This window comes from Alternaria burnsii (genome assembly GCF_013036055.1).
Source record: "Alternaria burnsii strain CBS107.38 chromosome Unknown 705, whole genome shotgun sequence".
NCBI lineage: Eukaryota > Fungi > Ascomycota > Dothideomycetes > Pleosporales > Pleosporaceae > Alternaria > Alternaria burnsii.
The window spans coordinates 1,764,731-1,787,523 of record NW_024066107.1 but is presented as its reverse complement, the minus strand read 5'-3'; the positions used below and the strand labels follow the sequence as shown (position 1 = coordinate 1,787,523).

General features: G+C 53.0%; 4 protein-coding genes across 4 annotated transcripts; 2 read left to right on the top strand and 2 right to left on the bottom strand.

Moving 5' to 3' along the window:
- Positions 1-184: 184 nt before the first annotated feature.
- Positions 185-7,471, bottom strand: GT037_000629 (uncharacterized protein; the record flags this gene model as incomplete). Its single annotated transcript, XM_038925676.1, has 8 exons — positions 185-383; positions 496-578; positions 628-786; positions 835-1,597; positions 1,648-1,916; positions 1,972-3,822; positions 4,738-7,306; positions 7,359-7,471. The coding sequence occupies 8 exons, from the start codon at positions 7,469-7,471 to the stop codon at positions 185-187; spliced, it is 6,006 nt and encodes a 2,001-aa protein (XP_038791532.1).
- Positions 7,472-8,578: 1,107 nt separating this feature from the next.
- Positions 8,579-9,584, bottom strand: GT037_000628 (histone deposition protein asf1; the record flags this gene model as incomplete). Its single annotated transcript, XM_038925675.1, has 4 exons — positions 8,579-8,972; positions 9,025-9,333; positions 9,372-9,425; positions 9,472-9,584. 4 exons carry the CDS (start codon positions 9,582-9,584, stop codon positions 8,579-8,581), a joined length of 870 nt encoding a protein of 289 aa, XP_038791531.1.
- Positions 9,585-10,778: 1,194 nt separating this feature from the next.
- Positions 10,779-13,543, top strand: GT037_000627 (fungal specific transcription factor domain containing protein; the record flags this gene model as incomplete). Its single annotated transcript, XM_038925674.1, has 4 exons — positions 10,779-11,348; positions 11,401-11,907; positions 11,998-13,368; positions 13,418-13,543. The coding sequence occupies 4 exons, from the start codon at positions 10,779-10,781 to the stop codon at positions 13,541-13,543; spliced, it is 2,574 nt and encodes an 857-aa protein (XP_038791530.1).
- A 2,697-nt stretch (positions 13,544-16,240) lies between these two features.
- GT037_000626 (sec7 domain-containing protein) lies at positions 16,241-21,087 on the top strand (the record flags this gene model as incomplete). The annotated part of the gene is made up of 3 exons (XM_038925673.1): positions 16,241-18,944; positions 18,994-20,726; positions 20,779-21,087. The coding sequence occupies 3 exons, from the start codon at positions 16,241-16,243 to the stop codon at positions 21,085-21,087; spliced, it is 4,746 nt and encodes a 1,581-aa protein (XP_038791529.1).
- Positions 21,088-22,793: the final 1,706 nt, after the last annotated feature.

Sequence of the window (22,793 nt, the reverse complement as noted above, 5' to 3'; positions counted from 1 at the left end):
GCGGTGACAATCCAAGTCTTGCGTCTGCACTGAAACTACGGTACTATACATGTATATTGCTTGCCATGAAATCAAAGTCGCCTTTGTGAGCGGGTATAACCATCCAAAAACTCCACGGTCAGTAGCGTCATGCAACAACGCCGATAGAATGCTCAACAAATCAACGCCGTATCCCAGGGGCATCTCAACTTCGTCCCATGTTCAGTGCCGTCTGCCCACGCTCTGGGTCCGACATCTTGATGATCTTGACGTCCGAGGTTTGGGTGACGCTGCTCATCGACTGTGGGGTGATGAAGATGAACTGTCGACCGATTGAGCGGCGAGCAGCTTCGATGATCATGTGTAAACTCCTCTCACGGTTGACATTGTCCATGAAGACGTCACTGGGACAATTAGTTAGCTAGCGCAGGGAAAAGGGGACTTTGGACAACTTGCAATTCGTCGAGACAACGAATGGGTGAGCCCATTGCATCCCATAGTGAGAGGAGCAGGCACACGGTAGAGTAGGATTTCTCTCCTCCAGAGAGCGTCTTGGTTTCTCTACCATCTCCGCTTCGCTCTGTGATATCCGGTTGAACCTTGCAAAGTCAGCGCATTGTGCGGCGTCGGGCTAATGTTCAAACCTACGTGAATGTCAAGAAGAGCCTTTTCGTGGTCGATGCGAAGCGTCCCTCTAAATTTGCGTTCGCTCAGCAGATAGTTGAAGGTGACCCGCGCCCGGACAGAAATGCCATTTCGAAATTGCTTCCACCGAAGACGTCGGTTATCCAGGGTCTTCATGAGTTGCTGTACCATGTCAGCAGAAGTCAAAATCGTACATGCAACTATACTTACACGACACAAGTTGTCAATGCCCTCATACTCCTGTATTGCATCGTGGTGCTTCTGCTTCGCTTCAGTTGCCGCCCGAGTAAGATCCAGCTGCGATCCACCAAGCTCCCTTTCTGTCTCCTTTCTTGTTTTCTCCATCCTGAACATCGCCTCTTGGAGCTTGTCAGATGTCTTGTCAGGGGGGACAAAAACACGCTCTTCACAGATGATCTTCGCACCATCAATCACTTCTACCAGCAGGGCCTGTTGATCGGCTAGCTCTGCTTGCCACTGCTTCTTGATGTCTTCAGCTTTGGCAACCTGGTCGATTGCGGCGTTCTTGAGCTTGAGCTGTTCTTCCCGCGTGCCCTGCATTTTTCGAACCGTCGATTGCGCCTTCTCGAGGCGGAACTGGTAGTCAGCGACAACCTTTTGCGCTTCATCCATCTCCCGTTTATTCGCCTTGTTTTCATCATCAAGCTGGTATTTTGAGATTTTCAAATCTTCAAATGTTCCCTCACTTATCACCAATTCTTCTTGGGCCTTTGCAAGGTCTGCCTCGCGCACCTGGATAGCTGCTGCGTCAGGAGTTGCTTCGTCCAATTCGTTCTCAAGTCGGTCCACTTCTTTGTTGGCACGTTGGAAAGCAATTTGAAGGTCTTTCTTCTGGCGTTCGTGGTCTCGTATCCGAGACTTGCATGTATTGACCTGATCAAGCCGTTGACTAGAGATCTTCTCACAAGCCTCAAGTTGTTTTTGAGCCTGAGCGAGATTTCTCTCCTCTGTCCTACATATCTAGTTAGCAAGTTTCCAGACATGTGGATCATTTGTTCGCACTTGATCTGTGTAGGTTCATCTACCTGCATACGCAGAGGTCCGGAGTATTCCGCGATCGGGCTGTTGTTGATACCTCCGTTGCTGGTGTAGCTGAAGACGCGACCTTTTCGAGTGTCGCCATCTGCAAAAGTGAAGCACATCTTAACATGTTCGGTCGATTTTCCACGGGCATCCATGAAATGGGCACCTTCCTTCATGTCCTCGATGAGCACGGTCTGCTCGATCGCCTGATTGATAATAAACTGATTTCGAACAAGGTCTTCTTCGATCTGTGTATTGGTCAGCTGGAAATCTTTACACCATTCGCGCAGAGACCGTGCTTACCGTAAGAGCTCTCATCCATGTCACAAGTTCATCCGGAGGCTCACTCCCAGTGGTGTCTATGTGCGCCTTTTTGCCAATGTATATTGGAGCAGACCTAAATTTGTTAGCTTCGTCGACGAAATGAGAAGTAAACACGTGCCAGCCAATCCTGTTCATCAGGACAGACAATGTATTCTGATCTTGTCTGCTTGTGACAACAAACCCATTCAAGGCTTGACCGAACTGCTTTTCCAATATCCGGCCCCACTGAGACTTCACCAACTTGACGTGACGACCGAGAGGCCCGATTGGTGGTTCTCTGAACCTGCGCTCAGACTTGATCGCATTGAGTAACTCATTCAGCTTTCTGTGATTTGGATACGCTTCGATCCAGTTGCTCTGGCCTCCTTGCAGTGCCCTGATAGTATTCGTGATGCGTGTGACGCCGGCCCGCGCCTCTTCCGTCTCACGATCCGCTTCGTGCTGCTCCTTCTGGGCGTCCTTGAGCTTCTCCTGCAGAGCTGAAAGGCCTGTATCATGGGCTTCGAACGCAGCCCTGGCATTGTCGCGTTGTACTTTGGCTTCTTCACACTCCCGAGCCTTCTCGGCATGACGACCATTGTCCGCTTCAGCCTGTCGTCGTCGGTATTGCTCGATCTCTGCTTTGATATCTTGTACTTTCTTCTTCTTTGCTTTCAACTCGCTATGAACATTCCGTTCATCAGGCTGTAGTTGCTGGAGTTTCGTTCTGATGTCTTGAAATTTCCCTCTAGCCTCAAGTAACGATTGCTCCGCAGGCTCTAAGTCAGCTGTAATATCAGTGACAGATTGCTTCGCAGCTTCACAGGCTTGATCTGCTTGTTCATAACGCTCTGCTGCCTTCTCAGCGTCCCCTTGTAGCCCTCGTATGACTTCATCGCATTTCGTGATTTCCTTTAAACTGTTTTCCACCTCTTGTTCCTGCTCCCGGACAGCCGCCCACGCTGCTTGATTGGCGAGCTCCGCTTCCTTATCTCGCATGGTCTGCAGACTTGCCGCGCGTTTAGCTTTTCTCGCCAGCACTTCCATCTCATTTCTCAGGACCCTAAGGTCGGCTTCCTTGACCTCTGCTCTCGCATTCATCACTTCTAGAGACTGTTCGATCTGCTGATAGTCTCTATTGAGATTCTCGAGCTGCGTGCCTTGCAGGAAGAACTTGTATTTGTCTTTCGATGTCGAGTGGTTCAGAAACTGTCTTGCCATGTCCTGCGTTAGCACGTTCATTGGGTTGTCAATTTGCATAGAGAACGCGTCCAGGATGTCTTCAAGCTCAGCCTTTTTGTTCGTAACAAGTTTGTTATTTACGTTTTTGAGCTTGAACCCCGAAGTGCCGGATTTACTGAAGTGTCGTTCGACGATGATCGAGTCGCCGTACTGCGCAGGTTTGTAAGCGAGTGGTCCTTGGTTCTTAATCTTGACAGACACAGAGGAGTGCTCTTTTCCCTCCTTGATGAGGCTCTTGAGGTTCTGGGCGCGGTTTGTGGCTGTAGCCTTTCCACCCAGGCAAATTTGAATTGCTGTGAGCACTGCGCTCTTGCCGCTACCGTTGTGTCCGATGATGAAGTTGATCAAAGGTCCCAAGGTCACCGTTAGATGTTCGTGACACATAAAGTTGATACACTGAACTTCCTCGATGATGCCAGAGTCAGTCGGCTCGTTTTGCCGTTTTGCAGTCGCCTGGCGTTCTCTCTGCACCTGCTGTGTTGCCCATATCTCATGTTCGCGAGTCTGTTCGCCTTCATCATCGGGTGACTCGCTGCCGCTTGCCGCGTCGGATCGTTCGTCATCTGACTGGTCGCTGTCTTGGGATTCAGATTGTCGGGCTCGTTTCCCCTAGACGGTGTTAGCATATGTGTTGGTGCTGGCTTGGGACGGTTGATGTACGCGACTATTGCTACCTGAGCCGCTAGGATCAACCCCATCTGTGAGAGCGCGAGGGCGCTTCGCAGACATTACTGCGGCTACTCCGATCCCAGAGAAAGAGTTGGGGGGCGCGGTTGAGTTGTAGGGGCCCGGTGAGTGTTTGCAGAGGCAGTTCAGAACGCGCTCCTCCCCCACTGGACCGTTCGGGAACCGCGCTAGTGTCCGTGCCTGGCGATCTCACATTGACGCGGTAATATAAGAATTCGCAAACGACGCAGAGTCGGAACGAAATGGTATTGAGCGAACATGAATCATATAGGACAGTTCTGGGTTGGCGGTAGTGCATACTACAGTTCGATTCAACTCAACTACGATTGACCCTGACACGTGATAGCGCGTCACCGCGTGATTGCCCTGCTGCCATCTCATCCCACCTACTCTAAAACGTAGTGCGACATCGCGGTGCTACAGCGGCTCATGTTCTACGCGCGTAAGGATGCCTACGCTCCAAACCGCAAGGCATCTGTGTGTAGCCAGAATACATGTTGTTGAAATAGAAGCAGCTCACAAGCTAGGTACGATCACGTACCTGGCCTGCAGCCACACATCACACTTGAACGTCCAGCCATGGCACTAGATTGGGTCATGTCATTTCGCGACTGGAATTTTTCTATACTAGATAATCACCAACGCCGCCTCAGGTGTTTCCAAAAATGGGTATATCAAGTGTCAGTACTGCGACTGTTCACTACTATGCAAGATTAAGATGTTCCGCTATGCAAAATTCATTGAGTATTGCGCCGTGCCAGCACTGTTCAATCTACATGACAATCTGAGATACGTCAGCAATCGTTTTTGGTCACCAACAGAGGTGATGCAACTTACACAATCGCTGTCCTTAGGCGCCTGTCCTATGCCCATCTCATCAAACGTCTTTGGTCCCTTGCCTGGTGTCGAAGCAGCTGATGGCGCTGGCTTAGGTGGCGTAGGCGTCGCCGGCTTACCTGCTTGCATTGGCGCAGGCTTGGGAGGTGGTTGCTGTTGTTGCAATGTTTGTACCCTATTAGGCTTGGGCATGTTGTCGTATCCGCTAGGACGACCAGAGGAGCCCGGCCGTGATGAGGGTCGGGAGCCTTGACCCGGTGTAGTAGTCGAGGGTCTATCCATCCGTGAAGAAGTCCTACTCTCCTGACCTGGTTGAACTGTAGATGGGCGGGTGTGCTGGCGGGGCTCGAGAGGCGCGACGTAGCCAATGTCTGGCAGTGTGGGCGCTTTCTTGAGTGGCGCCCCTGTCGGTTTCTGCAGCTTGTTACGTCCATCTGGCGCACTGTATCCGATATCAGGAGGCTGCGTCGTCGATGGGCGGTTCTGGGGTTCTGGACGTTGAGCGCTCGGTCCTCCGGGCTGCCTGTAACTCGCTGGTCCTCCTGGTGGCAGCGGCGCACCACGACCACCGCTGGAAGGACGTCCACCACGTCCTGGACCCATGTTGTCCACACTCGTGTGAGGACGCATTGGCATCGGACCCATGTCGTAACCAGGACCGGGATTAGGTCGAGGACTGCCGCGTCCATAAGGATCATTTGGAGGATAAACGTTGGGGTTGATGTTGAATGCTGAGGATGCAGGTCGAGCACTCGAAGCCCTCACCTCTGGTGCAAAGCCACCGGCGATACCTGGCCGCTGTGGACTTAGTCGAGGGGGGCCATTGTCCATAGGGTATGGCGCTGCTGTAGAGGGACGGTCGTAGGGAGCCGACATGGGGGCACTCGAGATCATTGGGGGCTGGTCAGACATAGGATACGGCGTTGTACTATCGCCTCTTGGCGGAAGGCGACCACCTGTAGGTGTGGCTGGTGAGGTATCGCCGTAATCAGAAGGACTGATATCGTTGATAGAAGGCATAGGAGCATGTGACTTTTGCAGTCTCGCTGGCCGCTGCCCTCGCATGGAGCCGTGCTTCGATTTGATCATGTTGATAGCGACGTTTTCATGGTCCTTCTTTGACAGCGTCCGTGATAGCTTGGAGATGCTCTCTATACGTGCAGTCGCATCTTTGTTGCCGTTCTTCTCTGCTTTTTCGTACCACTCCAAGGCTTTGTCAAGATTGACCGGCGTGTTCATGCCGATCTCGTTGAAGTAGCCCATGGCGAACTCGGCTGTCGCGAGGCCAGCCGCTGCGGCACGTTGCGCGTATTGGTACGCCAGCTCTTCGTTCTTATTGAACTCTCCTTCGTGTCCACAGAGGAACCATTTGCTGATAGCCATGTCTGCCTCGGGCTCACCCTGCCTAGATGCGAGTGCGTTGTAGTGTAACGACAGCGTGGGGTTAAACTCACAGCCCAGACTGCAGAGCTCGTAGGCGGAGCCCATCTTCAGCTGAGCCTTTGCGAACCCGAGATAGGCGGCTTTCTCTATGTTTTGTCTGGCGCCCTTCTCATCATAGGGCAAAAACATCTCGGGCACATTGATTTGGGGCAGTTCTCGCGCCTGAAGCATGCCCAGCACGTAAGCACCCTGTGGAGCATTCTCATCGGCAGTGGCCGCAGCCAGTTTGATCAGTTGTACTCCTCTTGCAAAGTCTTGTGGCTGGCCGTGTTGTCCGAGCAGCGTCATCATACCGAGACGGTAGTTGGAGGCTGAGTCGCCTTGTTCGGCGCCAGCTTTGTAGTTCTGCAGAGCCTTGATGGGGTCATTTGACTGCTCAAACTGCATGCCCATGCGGTATTCTGCCCTTGCGTATCCCTTTGCAGCCGCGCGGGAGTAGCATCTGAACGCTTCCTTCTTGTCTGCGCGCATGCCAAACTTGCCAAACTCTAGCCACATGCCCCGCATAAAGGTCGCTTTCGGATGGCCTTGGTCCGCCAAGAAGGTGACTACGTTCATTGCGTCCAGACGAAGCTGGTGCTCGACTTGTGGTGTGGCCGGTCTCGCCCCCTGGATCTCTGAGATGCGCTGCTCGTGCAGTTGCGCGGCGTCTACATATTGCAGTGCGTCTTGTGCCCATGCCAGCTGCATCTCGGGATCATTCGAGTTGAGCACCGGCAAGCGGGCATTCTCCAGGACAGCCTCCTTCTCATCGTCGGACGGCGGCACGTTCGGAGGCTTGTTGGGAAGCTTGGGGAAGGGCGAGAAGTTGGGCGAGTCGTGGCTCTGGGCAAACTGGTTGTAGTCGTGCGACGGCTGCTGCTGCACCGACTGAGGCTGCACGTTTGGTGGTTGCCGGAAGGCAGAGGAGATGCTCGCTTGCCGCGCCGGCCATTGATCGTTGTGGACAGGCAGCTCGTTCTGGTAGCTCGCCTGTCGCGGCGGGAAGTTTTGCTGTGACTGATTGTAGCCCTGCATGGGTGACATGGCGCCGTTGGTACCACGAGGGCCGTTGGCTTCCAGCTCCAGATGCGCGATGTTTTCTTGCATGTTCTCGGGCACTTCGGGCATTATCCTACCGCCAAACCTACGTCAGCCGCAATTTCAGGGCATGCATATGGTGATGGGCTAGAACGAACCGCTGAGGCGCAGGCGAGATGACTTCAGGCGAAGGAGCCGGCATATAATAGTCATCGAAGCCTCCTGGCACAAAAGTCGCCCCGAGCTGGGGTTGGCCCTGGTGGTAGCTCATTATGATGTTGCGATAGGATATCAACTGCTGCACGCTGTGATGCTTGAGATGTAGGCGTCAGCCGTTGTCCAAGAGAAACAGCGTTCTATGCAGGTTGCCGCCTGGTTCCAAGGACCGTTCCGCGAAGCAGTCATCGAGGCCGCCATGCATGCCGAGTGACGCGTGGAGCAGGAAATGAGCGTACCACGTACCTTAACTTGGTGGGGTATGTCCCTGAATCGCCGTCGCTAAATGCGAACTCGCCGACAACCCTTGCGATCTGTCGGGTATCGTATACGAGAAAGCCGTCGATCCCTCGTAGTCGTATATGGTTCAAGTATGTCGCCAGAGGCAGCGGTACAAGTAGCGGAGGCGGCGGCAGTGAGCGGTTGAGGAGTGGCGCAGGCGGAAAAGAATAGGTTCAGGGGAGATTCGAAACGGCTGAGCAGGCTGTTTGCTACTGAAACAGACGCTCAAGTAATCGCGGCAGTCTTAGGAATATGGGTAGTGAAAGGTGCGTTATTTGACGTTGAGGCCCGAGTGAGCTCTCCAGCTTGCATACATGTGCGCTTCCAAGGTCACAAGAACAAGGAGTGGATGGTCCCTCGAGGTGGTGACCGGCATTTGTTAACAATGTCATCCTTTACCCGCCTGTCGTTGACAGCTACTATAAATGTTTCGACAAGTCTCGGAAACCAGCCGCCGAGCTCACGTTACTGTGCCATTCACTTCGAGGCTGTGCAGTGACGTTGACGTTGCTCCGAACCACCACTTTCGGTCGCGCACGCCTGTCGTAACAATTTCGGATCTGACGGCGGATCCACCAGGGGAGGACGGAGACGAAATGCAGCAATGGCTTGCGCGGCTGCATACGTTCTAGCCATCCAAGCCTAATTAACAAGGTTTCTGTCATAGCACGCAGTTTGTCACGTATGATGTGCTACAAATTCAACAGGGTATTCGTAATTCAACTCCTTCGTGGTAAGACGAAGACAAAGTCGTGTTGACAGAGCGACACTGCAGCTACTGTATACATATCTGGAATGAAACCACAAGGCGGCGCAGATCGCTTACTGCTCGAGGCATCCGCAATGATGAAGTATGCAAGCAACAAGGATAGAAGCACATCTAGTGGACCATCACGTCCGCACCAGACTGTTGCTGCGGGGCACCTCCGGGCTGTTGTTGGGCTGGCTTGTCACCGTTGGCGGCGCCTGCCTCACCCTCATCCATCTCCATGTCATCGTCGCCGCCCTCCTCGCCCTCCTCCTCCTCATCGTCTTCTGAATCTTCAATGTCAATCTCCTCGCTGCCGGCCTCAGACTCGGCATCCTCGTCGTTGGCGGGGCCTGCAGTGTCCTCGGCGCCTGCCATGGCAGCATCCTCGCCCTCAGCGGCAGCACCCTCACCCTCTTCCTCTTCCTCCTCTTCTTCCTCGATACCGTATTGGTCTCCGTCTGCGGTGAGGTCGGCCTCTGGCTGCTCAGGGGGGAACTCAGGGGGTGCAGACTCGTCGGAGTCCCTACCAAGGTTAGTACTGCCAAAGGAACGTAGCTGTCTGTGCTTGATCATACCACTTGATGGCAAAGCGCGTGACTCGTGGCTTCTCTGCAAGAATCTGCCTCTGCACCTTCTCGATGACGGGCTTGGTAGGCGGGTCGAGTGCCAGCGCCTCGTCTGTGTACTCGTTGTTCACATAGTATCCGACACGCACGAACTCGCGCTCATCATAGCTGCAGCTGAGCAGAATGACTGTGACACCGATGATCTCGCTGTTGGGAATGCGCGACAGGTTGGGAGGGTCGGCCTTGAATTGGAACTTGTTGACGCCAACCGGGAGAGGACCGACGAGGACAGAGTCGAGTTCTTGGTCGTACTCGTTTCTGCGGTATGTTGATCAGACGTGTTCATAAGGGGATACAGGAGTGGTCTTACGAGGTCGCGGAGCCAACGTAGGTCAACTTCCACTCGAGGTCTGGAATTTGTTAGTGACAGTGGCGGATATGCACATTCGGGCGCACTTGCCCTTCTGTAGTTGCTCAAGACACTCGAAGGTGATCTCAAACTCGTATGGCTCGTCAAAGCGCGCGGGGTTGTTCTTAACCTCGACACCGAGGAGCGAAACGACAGACATCTTGGAGTCGGGGGGTAATTGATTGGAAACAACCGCAGGTGGCACGAGTGATTTGGGTAATGTGATGGATTTGGGAGTCGAGAGGCGTGCGTGGTGGGGATTCTGCAAAAGGCGGCAGGAAAAGGTGTTTGTTATGGAAGCGGTGAGGACGTGCGTTAGAGAGATCGCGGCGGCAACGATCAGTGGATCATTGTCTTTAGGCCTGTCGCGGGTCGCGTCCTTTGAAAACGTGACCAGGCGTTACGCGTTCGCGTCGAGCTTGTATGCTCTTTGTCCCCCGCATCTGGAAACAGATGAGACGAACTGGTCAGGCGCAGTATCGCTCCTTGCTTGATTCCGAGCCTACCAGTTACCCATGTTATGATAGATTTCGTGCTTGATTGACCTTGGTAGGTACTTAGTAGCGAGACTTGGATCCAGTCGACTGCATTAGCCTCACTGGCTCCAGGAACGTCGCACATACGGTCAACGTTATACGTAGTCTTTGGTTGGAGGACAACACCATCTCCTTGGTTTGATGCGCGACTCTCTGTGTAGTGTTGAGGGATACCATTGGGCCAGATCTCATAATGGTCGGCTTTTGCATCGCAGGCGTTGGTTCAGAGATATATAACCCATAGTCTCCGTGCATACCTGATAAACGCCTGGAGACTACAAGCCACGTGGAAGCTTCCACTGTCATGCCCACAGCCTCGTCTTTGCAACCAAGGTAGATTGAGTTTGGTGGGACATGGGACTGAGCCAATGACGCTGACATAGACTAATCAGCCATAGTCAGTGCTTCACCAAGAGCCAAGGTGGGGCTGACGGTCTTACTAGGTCGCAACAAAGCTGCCAACACAGTCACCACGAAACAGTCGTCCAAGCATCTGTGATTCAGGGAGGAGGAAAACTTCCAAACGCACGATTCTCTAGAGATTTGACATTGTCCGCAGCTGCTGGACAGTCTGGGTCCTAGGTACCTGCAGCATCCAGCAATCCCGATTCCTAGCTAGGTCTCATATCAAGTTCCACCTGCACTATCATCTAGCTGTCGAAAAGGTAAGGAACAGACAACCAACCATTACTAACGTATGATGCGCCCTGCTTGATACCTTCCGTCTCGCTAATTGCTGCACAAGCTGTACGAGTCTGGGATCTTACGTCCGTAAGGAACCGATCCTTCCACCACTGGGCTGTAACAACACCTCAGACATGTCCAGCCCATCGTTGGCGAGCCAAAATGGTTCTCAACCTTCTCCACCAGTTGTTGCCGATAAGACGACTCATCAGCCGCCGCCGCGCGTTCGTCGTCGCAACCGGCTCATTACTTCTTGCCTCGAATGTAGGCGTCGGAAACTAAAATGTGACAAGTGTCATCCGTGTGCACACTGCACCAAGAACGCACGTCAATGCGTCTTCATCGCCTCCGGGCTTGACTCAAACGCCCAGGCAAAGCTCGCTGAGGTGAAGGAGCAGATGGGCCGTTTGGAGAGGAGCCTCGAAGAAGATGTCGCACGCAAAACGGAGGCGAATACTCGAAGCCCTTCTGATTTTTCCAGGGTCAGCGCACTGCCTGGCCAAGAGCAGTCTAGTGACAAAGAAGACGATGAGGAGACTCAAAATTTGCGACCGACGCATCTCGTTACCGAAGATGCTACTTACTATGAGCCCGACGACGATGTCAACCTTAATGAAGATATAGACGATCTGGGCTTTCGCATGGGCCGAATCAGAATCACAGAACGCATCGGAGGACTTGTGCGCCCAAGATTTTCCGATGAAGTGAGTTCACATTTGTTTGACATGTACACCTATACTGACAGAGCTGCACTAGCTTACTCGGGCACTTAATGAGCTGCCAGACTCAGAATACCCTCCTCAGATTAGTACCGGAGAGGATCCTGCAGATTGGTTAGCACCTACACAGGATTATGTTGCCCCGTCTTCAAATTTCATGTTGACATCGACAATCAATCAAACATATCTTGAGGCTCATCTGCCCTCACGAATGGTGGTTGACGAGTTGCTCGCTCACTATTGGAACTTTGTTCATATTGTAGCCCGAACAGTGCATCGCCCTTCATTCGAGCGACAGTATCAGAACTTCTGGATCAGAGTCAACATGGGCACGGAGCCTCGTTCATCTTTCCAAGCCGTGCTCTTTGCAGCATTATTAAGCTCAGTCGTCTCCATGACTGAGGATGAGGTGCGCGTCAAGTTTGGCATGGAAAAACGAACAATGGTAGACAGCTTCCGTGAAGGAACCGAAAAAGCACTTGCTAAAGCCAACTTCCTCCGCACTACGAAATTGGAGACCCTCCAAGCATTTGTGATGTACCTTGTAAGTCTGCAAATTCCCAGAGAGATCTAAGTATTACATCCTAGCTTTTGCCGCTCAAATCTGCAAGACTAAGCTTACATTGGTTTACAGATCCCCCTTTGTCGCAACGAAGTATCCCGCTCACACTCTGCGCTCACCGGATCACTTATCCGCTTAGCCGAGTGCATGGGTTTGCACCGGGATCCAACAGCGTACAGTTCCTCGCCGGTCGAGATTCAAGTACGGCGCCTCTTGTGGTATCAAATCTGTTTCTTGGATCTCCGGACATGCGAAGCTGTTGGCCCTCGTCCACAGATTCGGCTCGAGGATTATGATACCCGCTTCCCACTGAACATCGATGACATTGATCTCGACCGTGCCGAGCATGGTGACAGCAGCGTAGACGTCAGTAAAGATCGCAAACACTTTACCGACATGACGATTTGTCGTATGCGATTTGAAGCGTACGAGATGCATCGTTTTCTTTGGAGTGAGCGACCAAAACTCGATCGTAAGCGTGCCGACGGGAAACGCGAAATCACAATCACCTCCATTCTGTCACGTGTTCAATCTTTTCAGTCTGCTATGGAAAAGAAGTATGTCCCCATGCTGAACCGCTCAGAGCCATTACATGTTTTGGCGTCAGAACTATATGGTATCGTTTCGAATCGCCTCTATATCTCGGTCTTACAGCAGTATATCACTTCTGCCCGCAGCAGGATGCCGGAGCGCCTACGACAGCTGACCATGAGCGCAGCAACCATGATCTTAGAACATGGAATGGCAGTCGAGCTGCACCCCGTCCTATCCTCCTGGTCATGGATCGTCGGGGCCCTCCACCAACACCACTGCGCGCTCCTCCTCGTGAACGAGATCTATATAGCAAATCCAGAGCCCGCCATGGAACAGCGTATCTGGAGGTGTCTAGACTACTCGTTCAAACTACCATCAGGCATCCCAAATGTCAAGAAGACAAGAATGATTCTGGAAGAACTCATCGGAAAAACGAGAAAGTACTCAAACCTGAAAAGAGTCCGAGTCCCGTCCAACATGCCACAACCGTGCTCAGAGCCTAGACAACGAGTGCAGAGGGAAGATAGAGAGCGCAGTGGAAGCACGCAATCGAACCTGAGCACTCTTGGTCCTCTCTCACATCCATTGAACAGAAACATGGTTACGCAAAACTGCACGCCGCCACCACGACCGCAAAGCCCACCGGCTGGATCCACATTAGCAGCCGGGCTCAACACATTCCCTGGTGCCATACCGCTTTCGGATTGGGGTACCTTTGGTATGCCAGCGTCTGTACCCATGTCTCCTTTCGGTGGTATCACACCCACCAATTGCTCTTTGGTGCCCGGTGCTGCACAGCAAGGTGGAAGCGATGCCGACAGTCCCAACTCGGCTATTTACAGAGGTGATGGAATGGCTGGGAGGCCAACATTCGGTAATGCTTTGGATGCCATCAATGACATCGATTGGGTATGTGACATCCTCTCCCACTGTACTACCCTTACTGACTATTATGCAGAATGACGTCGAGAAAATGTTTGGTGGTGCTGAGGTTGGGGCAGGCAACATGATCATCCCACCTTTTGCCTTTCCGTCGTTTTCGACTTCGGATTTACAGTGGTCAGCGCAAGATCGGACAGAGTGAGAGATGGGTATAGGGTTGCCGCTGCTGATAAGAGCACCACAACCTACCGGTTCTTCTACATACGACCATAGGATCTTGAGAGCAAGGCTTCCCGTTCGCTCAGCCCTATTTAAGCAAGATACCGGCGGATTAGTAGTTAGGTGGGTGACCACTAGCGAATCCCCGCTGTTGTATGTTTTTGGATCTCGAGGCCTTCTTTTTGCGACTGACCTGAATGTCGCACAAGGCGTATGAAGGACAGTACCAAGATATTTGTACAACACGATATGAACTACTGCATTGTGACTGGTTCTCTCTTCGATTTTTCTGAAATTGCCAAGTTTTACGCCCGCCTGCGAAGATGCATGTTCATATGATACAGCGAGCCGACTGCAAGAACCAAGATTATAGTCGTTGGCCTGGTGGAAGGTTGAGTCTTTCCTAAATGCAGCGTTGGTCTGGAACTCTGGCATAACGAAGCTCGGAGGGCAAGAAGCTTCCTACAGATTTGGTCTTCCCGAATACCATGTTCGGAAAGGTATGAACCCTGCTGGGTCTTTTGTATCTTACAAGCAACGTATCTCAGGGCGTATGATCGATCAGCTGGGAACTACGACGCCCTCAAAGCACATGTTGCCAATATTTCAAACTGATTCACTCAATCGGATCGTCTTCTCGGTTTGCCACTTTGTTACAATTTGTCAAAGGCTATACAAAAGCCAAAATACGTGGCAGGGTCTAGAATACTAAAGTATGTGGGAACGTTGAACTTTCCCCCGGAAGGCAACCACCAATTGTTCATTTGTGTCGTCTCGGTACCTGTGTAAGGTTTGCTTGCGAGCTAGGGCTGATGGATTGACGGCACGGAACGAGACCCGGCGGTAGCGTAAGGTTCAGGTACGACATCATAGTGTATCAAGAAGGTCGATGCAGATGCAGATTAGACAAGACCCCTGTTAGACATTGCGTTTCAGGACCCAGTCGAATTGCGTTGGACGTTGTTCTTATCGCGAGGTATGTGTGGGGTAGCAGCCGCGGGTAAAAAGGGTTTCGAGATTGACCTCGAGGATAGCGAGTGATATTCACGTGCAAGGAACTACTAAGATGCGTGCTAGTGGGGTATTTGTTGCACCAGTATTTGGAAGAAGGGTGGCGCGGTTGCTCGCTTGCCGTTCCCAATTCTAACGTGCCAAGGATAGGGTTCACGCCAGAAGACGCACCCAGAAGTTGGACATGTGAAAGTACGTATGCAGGCGTAGATATATCTGTATGAACTGCATGCAGAGCATGTGCTGATTTGGGAAATCAACACTCGATGCTATGCTACTCCTGTTGAGTTGTGGCGCGGCCACCAAACGCGATCGTGGAGGGTATAAAGTTTCGGCTATCGCGAACGGACATGGTTTCTCGCCGGGCCTTCCTAAAAGCATTTGGCCGCAGTGCGGTAAGTTTAGCTGTGAAGAAGAACAAGAGGTGCGATAACAGGGGCTATTGGATGTGACGAATGGTGCATGATAAAGCGAGCAAGCGCGATACACGACTGATGGTTGGTTCAGTATGCCGGTCCGGTCTTGGTACATTGGAATGATGCAGCGTAAACATATAGCCGGCGCGACAAAGAAAGTATGCGTGTGGATTACTCAAGATATGAAATTCATCTTAAGTGAGCGGAGCAGCTGGCCAGGAGCAGAAGGTCTATACTACAGCTTGTAAGACGTTTGCGGGTTGTGAAAGGATGTTCCCTGTGTGCGGGAGTTTTGCAGGGCACATGTGCAGGCTCGGAGATGTGTACCGCTTAGCGAAGCCTAGTATACAACGTGTCTGTGGTTGTGATGAGTTGTCCCTCAGGGGTTCCACGGTGTAGACTTGTGCCGTTGGGCGAAAGCACGATGCTTTTCTCCACCAGCTTGGCGGGCAAAAGAGCCAAAGCATGCAGGAAAGCGGAGTTTGTGGATTGCCCGCAGGAGGCGCGACCCGTTGTCTCAGGCCCTGCTGCAGGCCCCCGGCAATGGGTACCTCTGTACTTGGTGACGCGAAACACCAGTCGTGGATATTGTTTGCAAGTCAGTGTCGCTCGCAGGCGTGGTGGGAGCTGGTCAGGGCTCGGGGGGGTCCAAGACATTTTGACTCGTAGTCGCGACCATGTTGGTTGTGTCGGTCGTGGGCGTGCAGGGGTGCGAGGGACAAGGTTTGGATCTTGTGCACCTCCATCTCAAAAGTTGCTAGCTGCCTCTCTCTCCTGCATTGGGGCCAGCAGCGCTTGCTTGGACTCTGCACGCGTCTTGCGACCGCGCGACCGCGTCCGACTCTCTCCCATCCGACTACCCCTGGGGTTCGAGGCTTCGAGTGACGATCCTGCGTAGTGCTCGCGCGTGGCTCTTTTCGGCCTCGTCCTGCAACACCACCAACATCGCGGTTTGGAACCCCTGAAGCCCCCGCCGCTCTCTCGTAAAGTTAGTTTAGACCGACGTTCCTCTGCGCGTGTCATGCGACTGCAAGACGCCTTGCTCCACCCCTAGCATCTTGTGCCGCAAGCCGCTGGCTTCCCAGGAACGAGGAACGGGGCGCCCACGCAGCATCGCGCCATTGACCTGCATCGTCACCTGTCGGTGCAATCTTCTGTCACGGCAACATCTGGGCTCGGCGGAGAATGCTCCTGTGCCCAAGTGTGGGAAGGTCCTCGACGCAGACATTCATTCGCATAGCCCGCAGCCCGCCATGGCCGACTACCCGCACCACCATGGCCGCCCATCCACGCCCACTGGCTCCCACACAACCTACAGACCAACCGGGTCCATGCGAGCACTCAACACCGACCAGCCCAAGCACGAGACCTTCTTCGACGATGCCACACCCGTAGACGCCTTCAACAACGACCACCCCAAGCACGATCCGCTGCGCGACTCGCACGATCTTTCCTTCGCCGAGGGCGGCAATGTGAGAGACTCGGTCGTCGACAATATGCTGCTCTCGCTCGACCAGTTCGCGACCGGCAATCTGTTCGGGAGCTCAGGCCCGCAGTACTCGAGCTATGCCGACGACGACTTCTTCCTTCGCGACAACTCGTACCGCCCGCCCGGTGCCCGCCATCGCGGCCACACGTACACGTCGTCGCGCTCCTCCGACTACGACCTGAACCCCGACGACCACGCTCGATACACAGCCCACCACTCGCGCGCCCGGCGAAGCAACAGCAGCAACAACATCGGCACTCCAGTCCGCCGCAAGGGAAGCACGCGGGACATGTACACAGCGAGGCAGCAAGCCACCCAGTATGGCCAGCTCCAACAGGCCGGCCATCTGCGGGGCAACAACAAGAAGGGCAGCATGGGCAGCGGCTCCTCAAGCATCGACTTTGGCCAGTCCGGCATCTTGGGAAACCAGCGTCTTGGTTTTGGGAAGCGTTCGGCCAGTTTTGATCATAGCAATGCAAGCGACCGAGGGAGAATTTCACCCATGCGAGTCGAGTCTGTCCTAGATCGAGGCAGGGTCGCCTATCAAAACTACCCAGATGAATACGATGCGGCCCCCGAGCCCACCATTCCCGCCGGCCCTCGAAGGGTCCAGGAGCCACCGCAATCACCCCTCGCTTTCCCCCCTCAGCCATCGTACGCCGCACCACAGGCACCTCGGCCGGGCCGTAGAGGCAGTGTCCGCTCCAACACGAGCTACAGAACTTTGCGAAAGAACAAGAGCCAGCCAGGACCAAGCATGAGGGCCCAGGCCCAAGAGTTTGTCAATGCCAGCACCTTGCGAGAACTGCCTCCTGTACCGTCATGGCACGATCCTTCTGCTCCATCGCCATCCGTGGGTTCACGAAGTCCACTGTTCCCTCCCCAGGCTCCAGCAGCGCCAAAGCCTGGCTTCTTTCGCCGAGTGTTTGGTGGAGGCTCTTCCAAGTCTACACCACAACTGTCTGCTGCCTCAGCTGGCCCTAACTCGTCACAAGAAAATTCAGCCCCTGTCTCCAGTAAGCCCCAACCGGCCGATGTCAACTCCATGTACTCTGCCGCACGACCGCGTACAACACCGAGCAATGGCAGTCATATTGCTTCCCAGATAAAATCGCTGCCAAAAGCCCCCCAGACTGCCAACCCTGCTCAAGGGGACGCACAAGCACTACAACCACCAACGCTTGGCAAAAAACCATCATCCTTCTTCCGGCGTCGAAAGAAGTCTATTTCTGAAAGCACGAAACCCCCCGTCACGGCTCTCGAGTTTATTCAGCCAGCCAAGCCGGTACTACCCCCACAACCCAGCCCCGGAGTTAGTAGTCTGCGACAAGTTATGAACCCCTACCTCAATGACGCAGGGCGCACTGGTGACAGAACACTAGAAGCGCGGGATGAGCAGTCGGGTGACGCTTCTACGAATGGATTCTCACCAAACTATAAACCACACAAGGATGCAACAGTCCGCGCCATCAAGTCAACTTCACGTGGGGACGATCAGACACCTCCTGCATCTCGAGGAGAGCAGTTAAGAGCTTCTGAAATGACCAGCACAGGAAGTCCCAAGCTGAAGTTGAAATTGAAGCACGCGAAATCTCCCACTCCGACTCAGCAGGAGGACACTTTCCTTGCGGATAGCAGCAGCTGCAACGAGGATCGCAGTGGTCGCGCAACGCCAACAGGCGATTACAGCGGTACCGAGGAAAAGAGACCGAGCACAGGACCCACTTCCTCGTTACTCAGACAATCTGAAGCAAAAAGCAATCGCAAGCCCAGTGGCGACCATCGGGCCGAGCTCCTGTCTCCTCATGACGACCCTATTTGTAGACGTGGGTCAGCATCGCAGTCCGCTTCAGAAGTTGAGGACGAAGGCTGGGTCATTACCGAATCAACTGACAGGGTGCACCGAACTGACAAGAAGAGCCCAGCTGCGAAGCGCGTGTGGCTTGATACCACACTACCCGACGCACTCATCGATACTACCGAAGACCTCAAGTTGCCCTTAGAAGGTGCGCGATCATCTCAGCAGTCACTCGACAAGGTCTCGCCAGACGCCAATACCCCAACCTCACCTAATGACGTCTTCCTCTCTGCTACCAGTCTGCCCATAGTGCAGGTTGAAAGTCGCGATTCCGACACCATGCCCGCTGTTGTCGAAGACCGATCGATGCACAGCGAGCCCACTGATGCAGAGCGTGAACGTGCATTCCAGATTTACAGCGGCGATGATTCCTCTAGTCTGAAGGCCCAAGCGGCTACCTTGTTGGGCGATGTCAGCTTGTCCAGCACGCGCATGCGAAAGGCCTTTATGGACCTCTTTGACTGGACAGGCATGAACGTCTTGGCTGCTATGCGTGACCTTTGTGGCAAAATCATTCTCAAGGCCGAGACTCAGCAGGTTGACCGCATTCTTATGAGTCTTTCAGAGCGCTGGTGTGAATGCAACAGCAGCCATGGCTTCAAGGCAGTCGGTAAGTAGCTCACTTTACTATGAAGAAACACTCAGCTGACCTACAACAGATGTCGTGCATACTATTTGCTATTCCATCCTGCTGCTCAACACAGATTTGCACTTGGCTGATATCGAGTCGAGAATGACACGAAGCCAATTTGTCCGTAACACACTCCCTACAGTCACTCGCGTCTGTCAAGATTCAGTCAAGGCTGCAGGAGAAGAGACGCTAAGGCCACATTCCACTCACTTTCGAAGACCATCCCTGCCATGGAATGAGAAGTCAGAACCCAGCTCGCCGGGTGCTGACGCTACTACATTCTCTGCGGACGTGGAGGAGCCTCCGGAGGCTAGGAAAACCCGCAGTCGTCTCTCCATCCGACCTCCTGCTAGAAGTGGCTCAGAAGGTCTACTTTCCTTTGACTCTGCAGTATCCGAGTCTAACACACTTGTCAACTCGCCATACAATGGTCCTATGCGAGGATGGGAGTTCCAGGTCGAGACGGTGCTCAAAGAGTTCTACGATTCTATTCGTAAACAACGCTTGCCCCTCCATGGGTCTTCCGAACCTGTTGTTCATCACCAGCCTTCGTCCAACAACCTCTCCGTCAGCAACATGCTCCGTCGCACTCCCAGTGTGTTGAGCAAAGCACCGTCCGACAACACAAGCTACCGTGGTCGATCCCAAAACGATTTCCGCAATGTGGGTAGTCGATGGGCCTCTAAGAACCGCTCAAAGCAAAGATTGTATCCTTCATCCACCGTGGCATCTAGCCGAACCAGTCTGGACGACGGATCAGTATGGAGCCCCGCCGGATCCAGCTCTTGGAGTCGTTATTCGTACGGCAAGACCGGTACTTCCATGTCGGTGGACTCACTGGGCTCACACTTTGCGCATGGCGACTATCAACAGGCTATCGGCTTTGCCAATGCTCTTAGTCAAGCCATCATCCGCGAAGAGGGCATGACTATTGCTAGCGATGAAGAATTCTCCCGCGTGGCTCCGTTGTTAGAAGACGAGACACTCGAGCTTGTTGGAGCACCCTGGGCCAAGGAAGGTATCCTCAAGCACAAGCGACATCTTGATTCAGTGGATAGGAAGGCAAAGGATCGAGCGTGGAATGAATGCTTCGCTGTTGTCGAGAAAGGCTGTATGCGTTTATTCTCTTTCAGCATGAACTCCAAATCTGTTAGGCAGAAGAGCAAGCTACGACCATCTGCTGGTGGTGTTGTAGGAGGTGGCAACTGGATGGACAATGCGGAAGCTTTGGACAGCTTCCCACTCCGCCAGACTATCGCCAGCGCGCTACCTCCTCCAGGATACTCGAAAACAAGGCCTCACGTATTCGCGCTTTCACTCCCTACAGGAGCAGTTCATCTTTTCCAAGTTGGAACGCCTGACATTTGTCGAGAGTTTGTGTGCACTGTCAACTACTGGTCGGCTCGTCTGTCCAAAGAACCTCTCATGGGTGGTGTCAGCAGCATGGAGTACGGTTGGGGTGAGAATGTCATTAACCCAGCTCTGATCCGTCAAGACAGTGCGCCATCAGTGCAAGGCCATATGCCCCGTCCGAGTGTCACAAGCTCCCTTCGTAGTTCGATGGACCATGCCACCGGCACACCAAAGCCCAGACTTCCCGGAGACAAGGTCATCTTATCGGATTGGAGCCCACCAGCATCAAGCATGATGGCTAGTACCCTGATGGAAGTGGATCAGCTTAGAGCTCTTACCGACTATGTTAAGAACATCGAGAACGAGCTCGCTCACCACAACGAACTCAGAGCGCCATTGCTCATTGCCGTAAGTATCGCCTTCCCGCTTTTCCATGATCATGACTAAGACACAATATCAGTTTTCGCCTCGACACCCCAATGCTCAGAAGGCCATGGCCAACTGGGAGCGCAAATCGCAATACCTTCTCAGGGAAATTGTGAAATTCCGGACCTACATTGACACTCTAGCAACTGCACAAGCGCAGAAGCAAAAAATTTATGCCGAGCGCGAAGCTCGTGAACAACAAGAGATGGAAGAGTCAGAAAAGGAAGCAGTCGCTACTCCGAAGGCCAGTGAAGATGATGGTGCGAATGAAGCTTCCGAGCCTGCTCCATCCAAGACCATGCCAAACCCAGCTCTACCAGCAGCTTTCCTTTTACATCCCTGATCGCTGCCTTTCTGATTCTGGCATATACTGACGATTGATTTCTTTGTTACGAATAGTTACTCCTCTGAGGCGCACGATACGGCGTTTGCAACTGCTTCATTCGTCAAAGCCGAGTTTGAGACAGCGGCCGCACTCGGTGGCCTGACATCTTGTTGTACCTATTGTAATATGTACGATTTCTGTACGTTCGGCGCCTTGAGCAGTTTCTTTTTTTTTTCCTAATCACCTTTTCAGTTTAGTATGTTACTGCTTCATTCCAACGAACAAGACGATCAACCGCGAAAGTCATTTTGTATGGGACGGTACTTTGTGTACGATTATATTCGCTCTCAGCCATTATCAAGCTTGGGAAGATTGATGATGCATTATGGTTTTTATGGGATGGAGCTTGGTTCTTTGCAGTTATCCATTAGAAAGGGTGGAAGAGCACGATGAAGAAGCAATTGTTCAAACATTATACCCCACGTTTTCGAATAGCATACTTTCGATACTAGCTCTTGTTCCTTGGCTTTCTTGACATGGGTATGCGTGTCTATTTCTGGTGTGTTAATGTAGCATACATGACAGCTAGGAGTAAACGCACGTGGTTTGTCGCACAGCTTGCATGCGTATACACCGATTGACGAACGGCATCTCGTTACATCGCCCTCAGCCACTCTACATACCCTAGTCTTGAACAACGCACATGGCGACGATAGCTCAAAGTGCTGTAGCTTACTATTCAATGTAACTCCCATAGCCACCACCACGACATCAATGATGCTATTCAAGAAGCTCATTGCGCCCATTTCGAACTACTACTGCAGCTAGAACAACAGCGCGCGACAGAAGCGCAGCAGCGTTACGCCGAACACATTCGTAGTATCTATTCTTCTCCCAATCATCGTGTCTCGAGCCAAAATACCATTCGGTCCTCGCCGTTGGCGTGCAGCGTTCTGCGCAAGCCACACGAGGGGCTAGATTGCCCTAGCGCCAGCCTTTGAAGACAGGGTGCAGCAGCCAGCGCTTTGGTGTGCTTTGGTGTAAGGACCTGAACTGGATGGAAGAGTGCCCCAAAGGCTCCTTGCCACTACGCAAAGGTGGGATCGTGTAGACGATGACAGGACGGTTTGAGAAGAGGCTGATGGCACAGCATGTAGCCAAGTGGTGTTGTATGCCTATCGCGTTACAGGCCGCATTCGGCGGGGCGCATGATGCTGTGTAGGAGATGTGGCTAGGGGCAGGGTAAATTGTAGATGGCTGAAGTAAGGGCCGATGGGTTGGTTTCGGAGATGGACTGGGATGACAGAGTACCTATGTTGGAGGGTTTGGAAGGAAATGAGATGAGAGACTTTGCGATGGGTAAGCACATAGGAATGCAGAAGTATAGATAGCAATTAGAGTCGCAAAAGCAAGAATGTCATGACCGAATGTCGCCCAAAGTATTGCAATCCCTCCCATATCCAGAACAGATGGCGTACAACAGCATTAGTCGAGCCCAGCTCCAAGGAAACAGATCTGCCCCTAGTTGGACCCACCCTGGCCCTAGGGATCGTCGGTGTTGCCGTCTCGCGTACGAGACCGGACGAGCTAACTAGCCTTGTAGCTCGCTGGCATCGTGGCATCCCACGCGACCCCATGTCACGAATGGCAGAAAGAGGCTTCGACGGGAAGAGGAGGGACGAATTGGGCATGACGGACTGTTTGACGAATGGGAGGGCTACTGC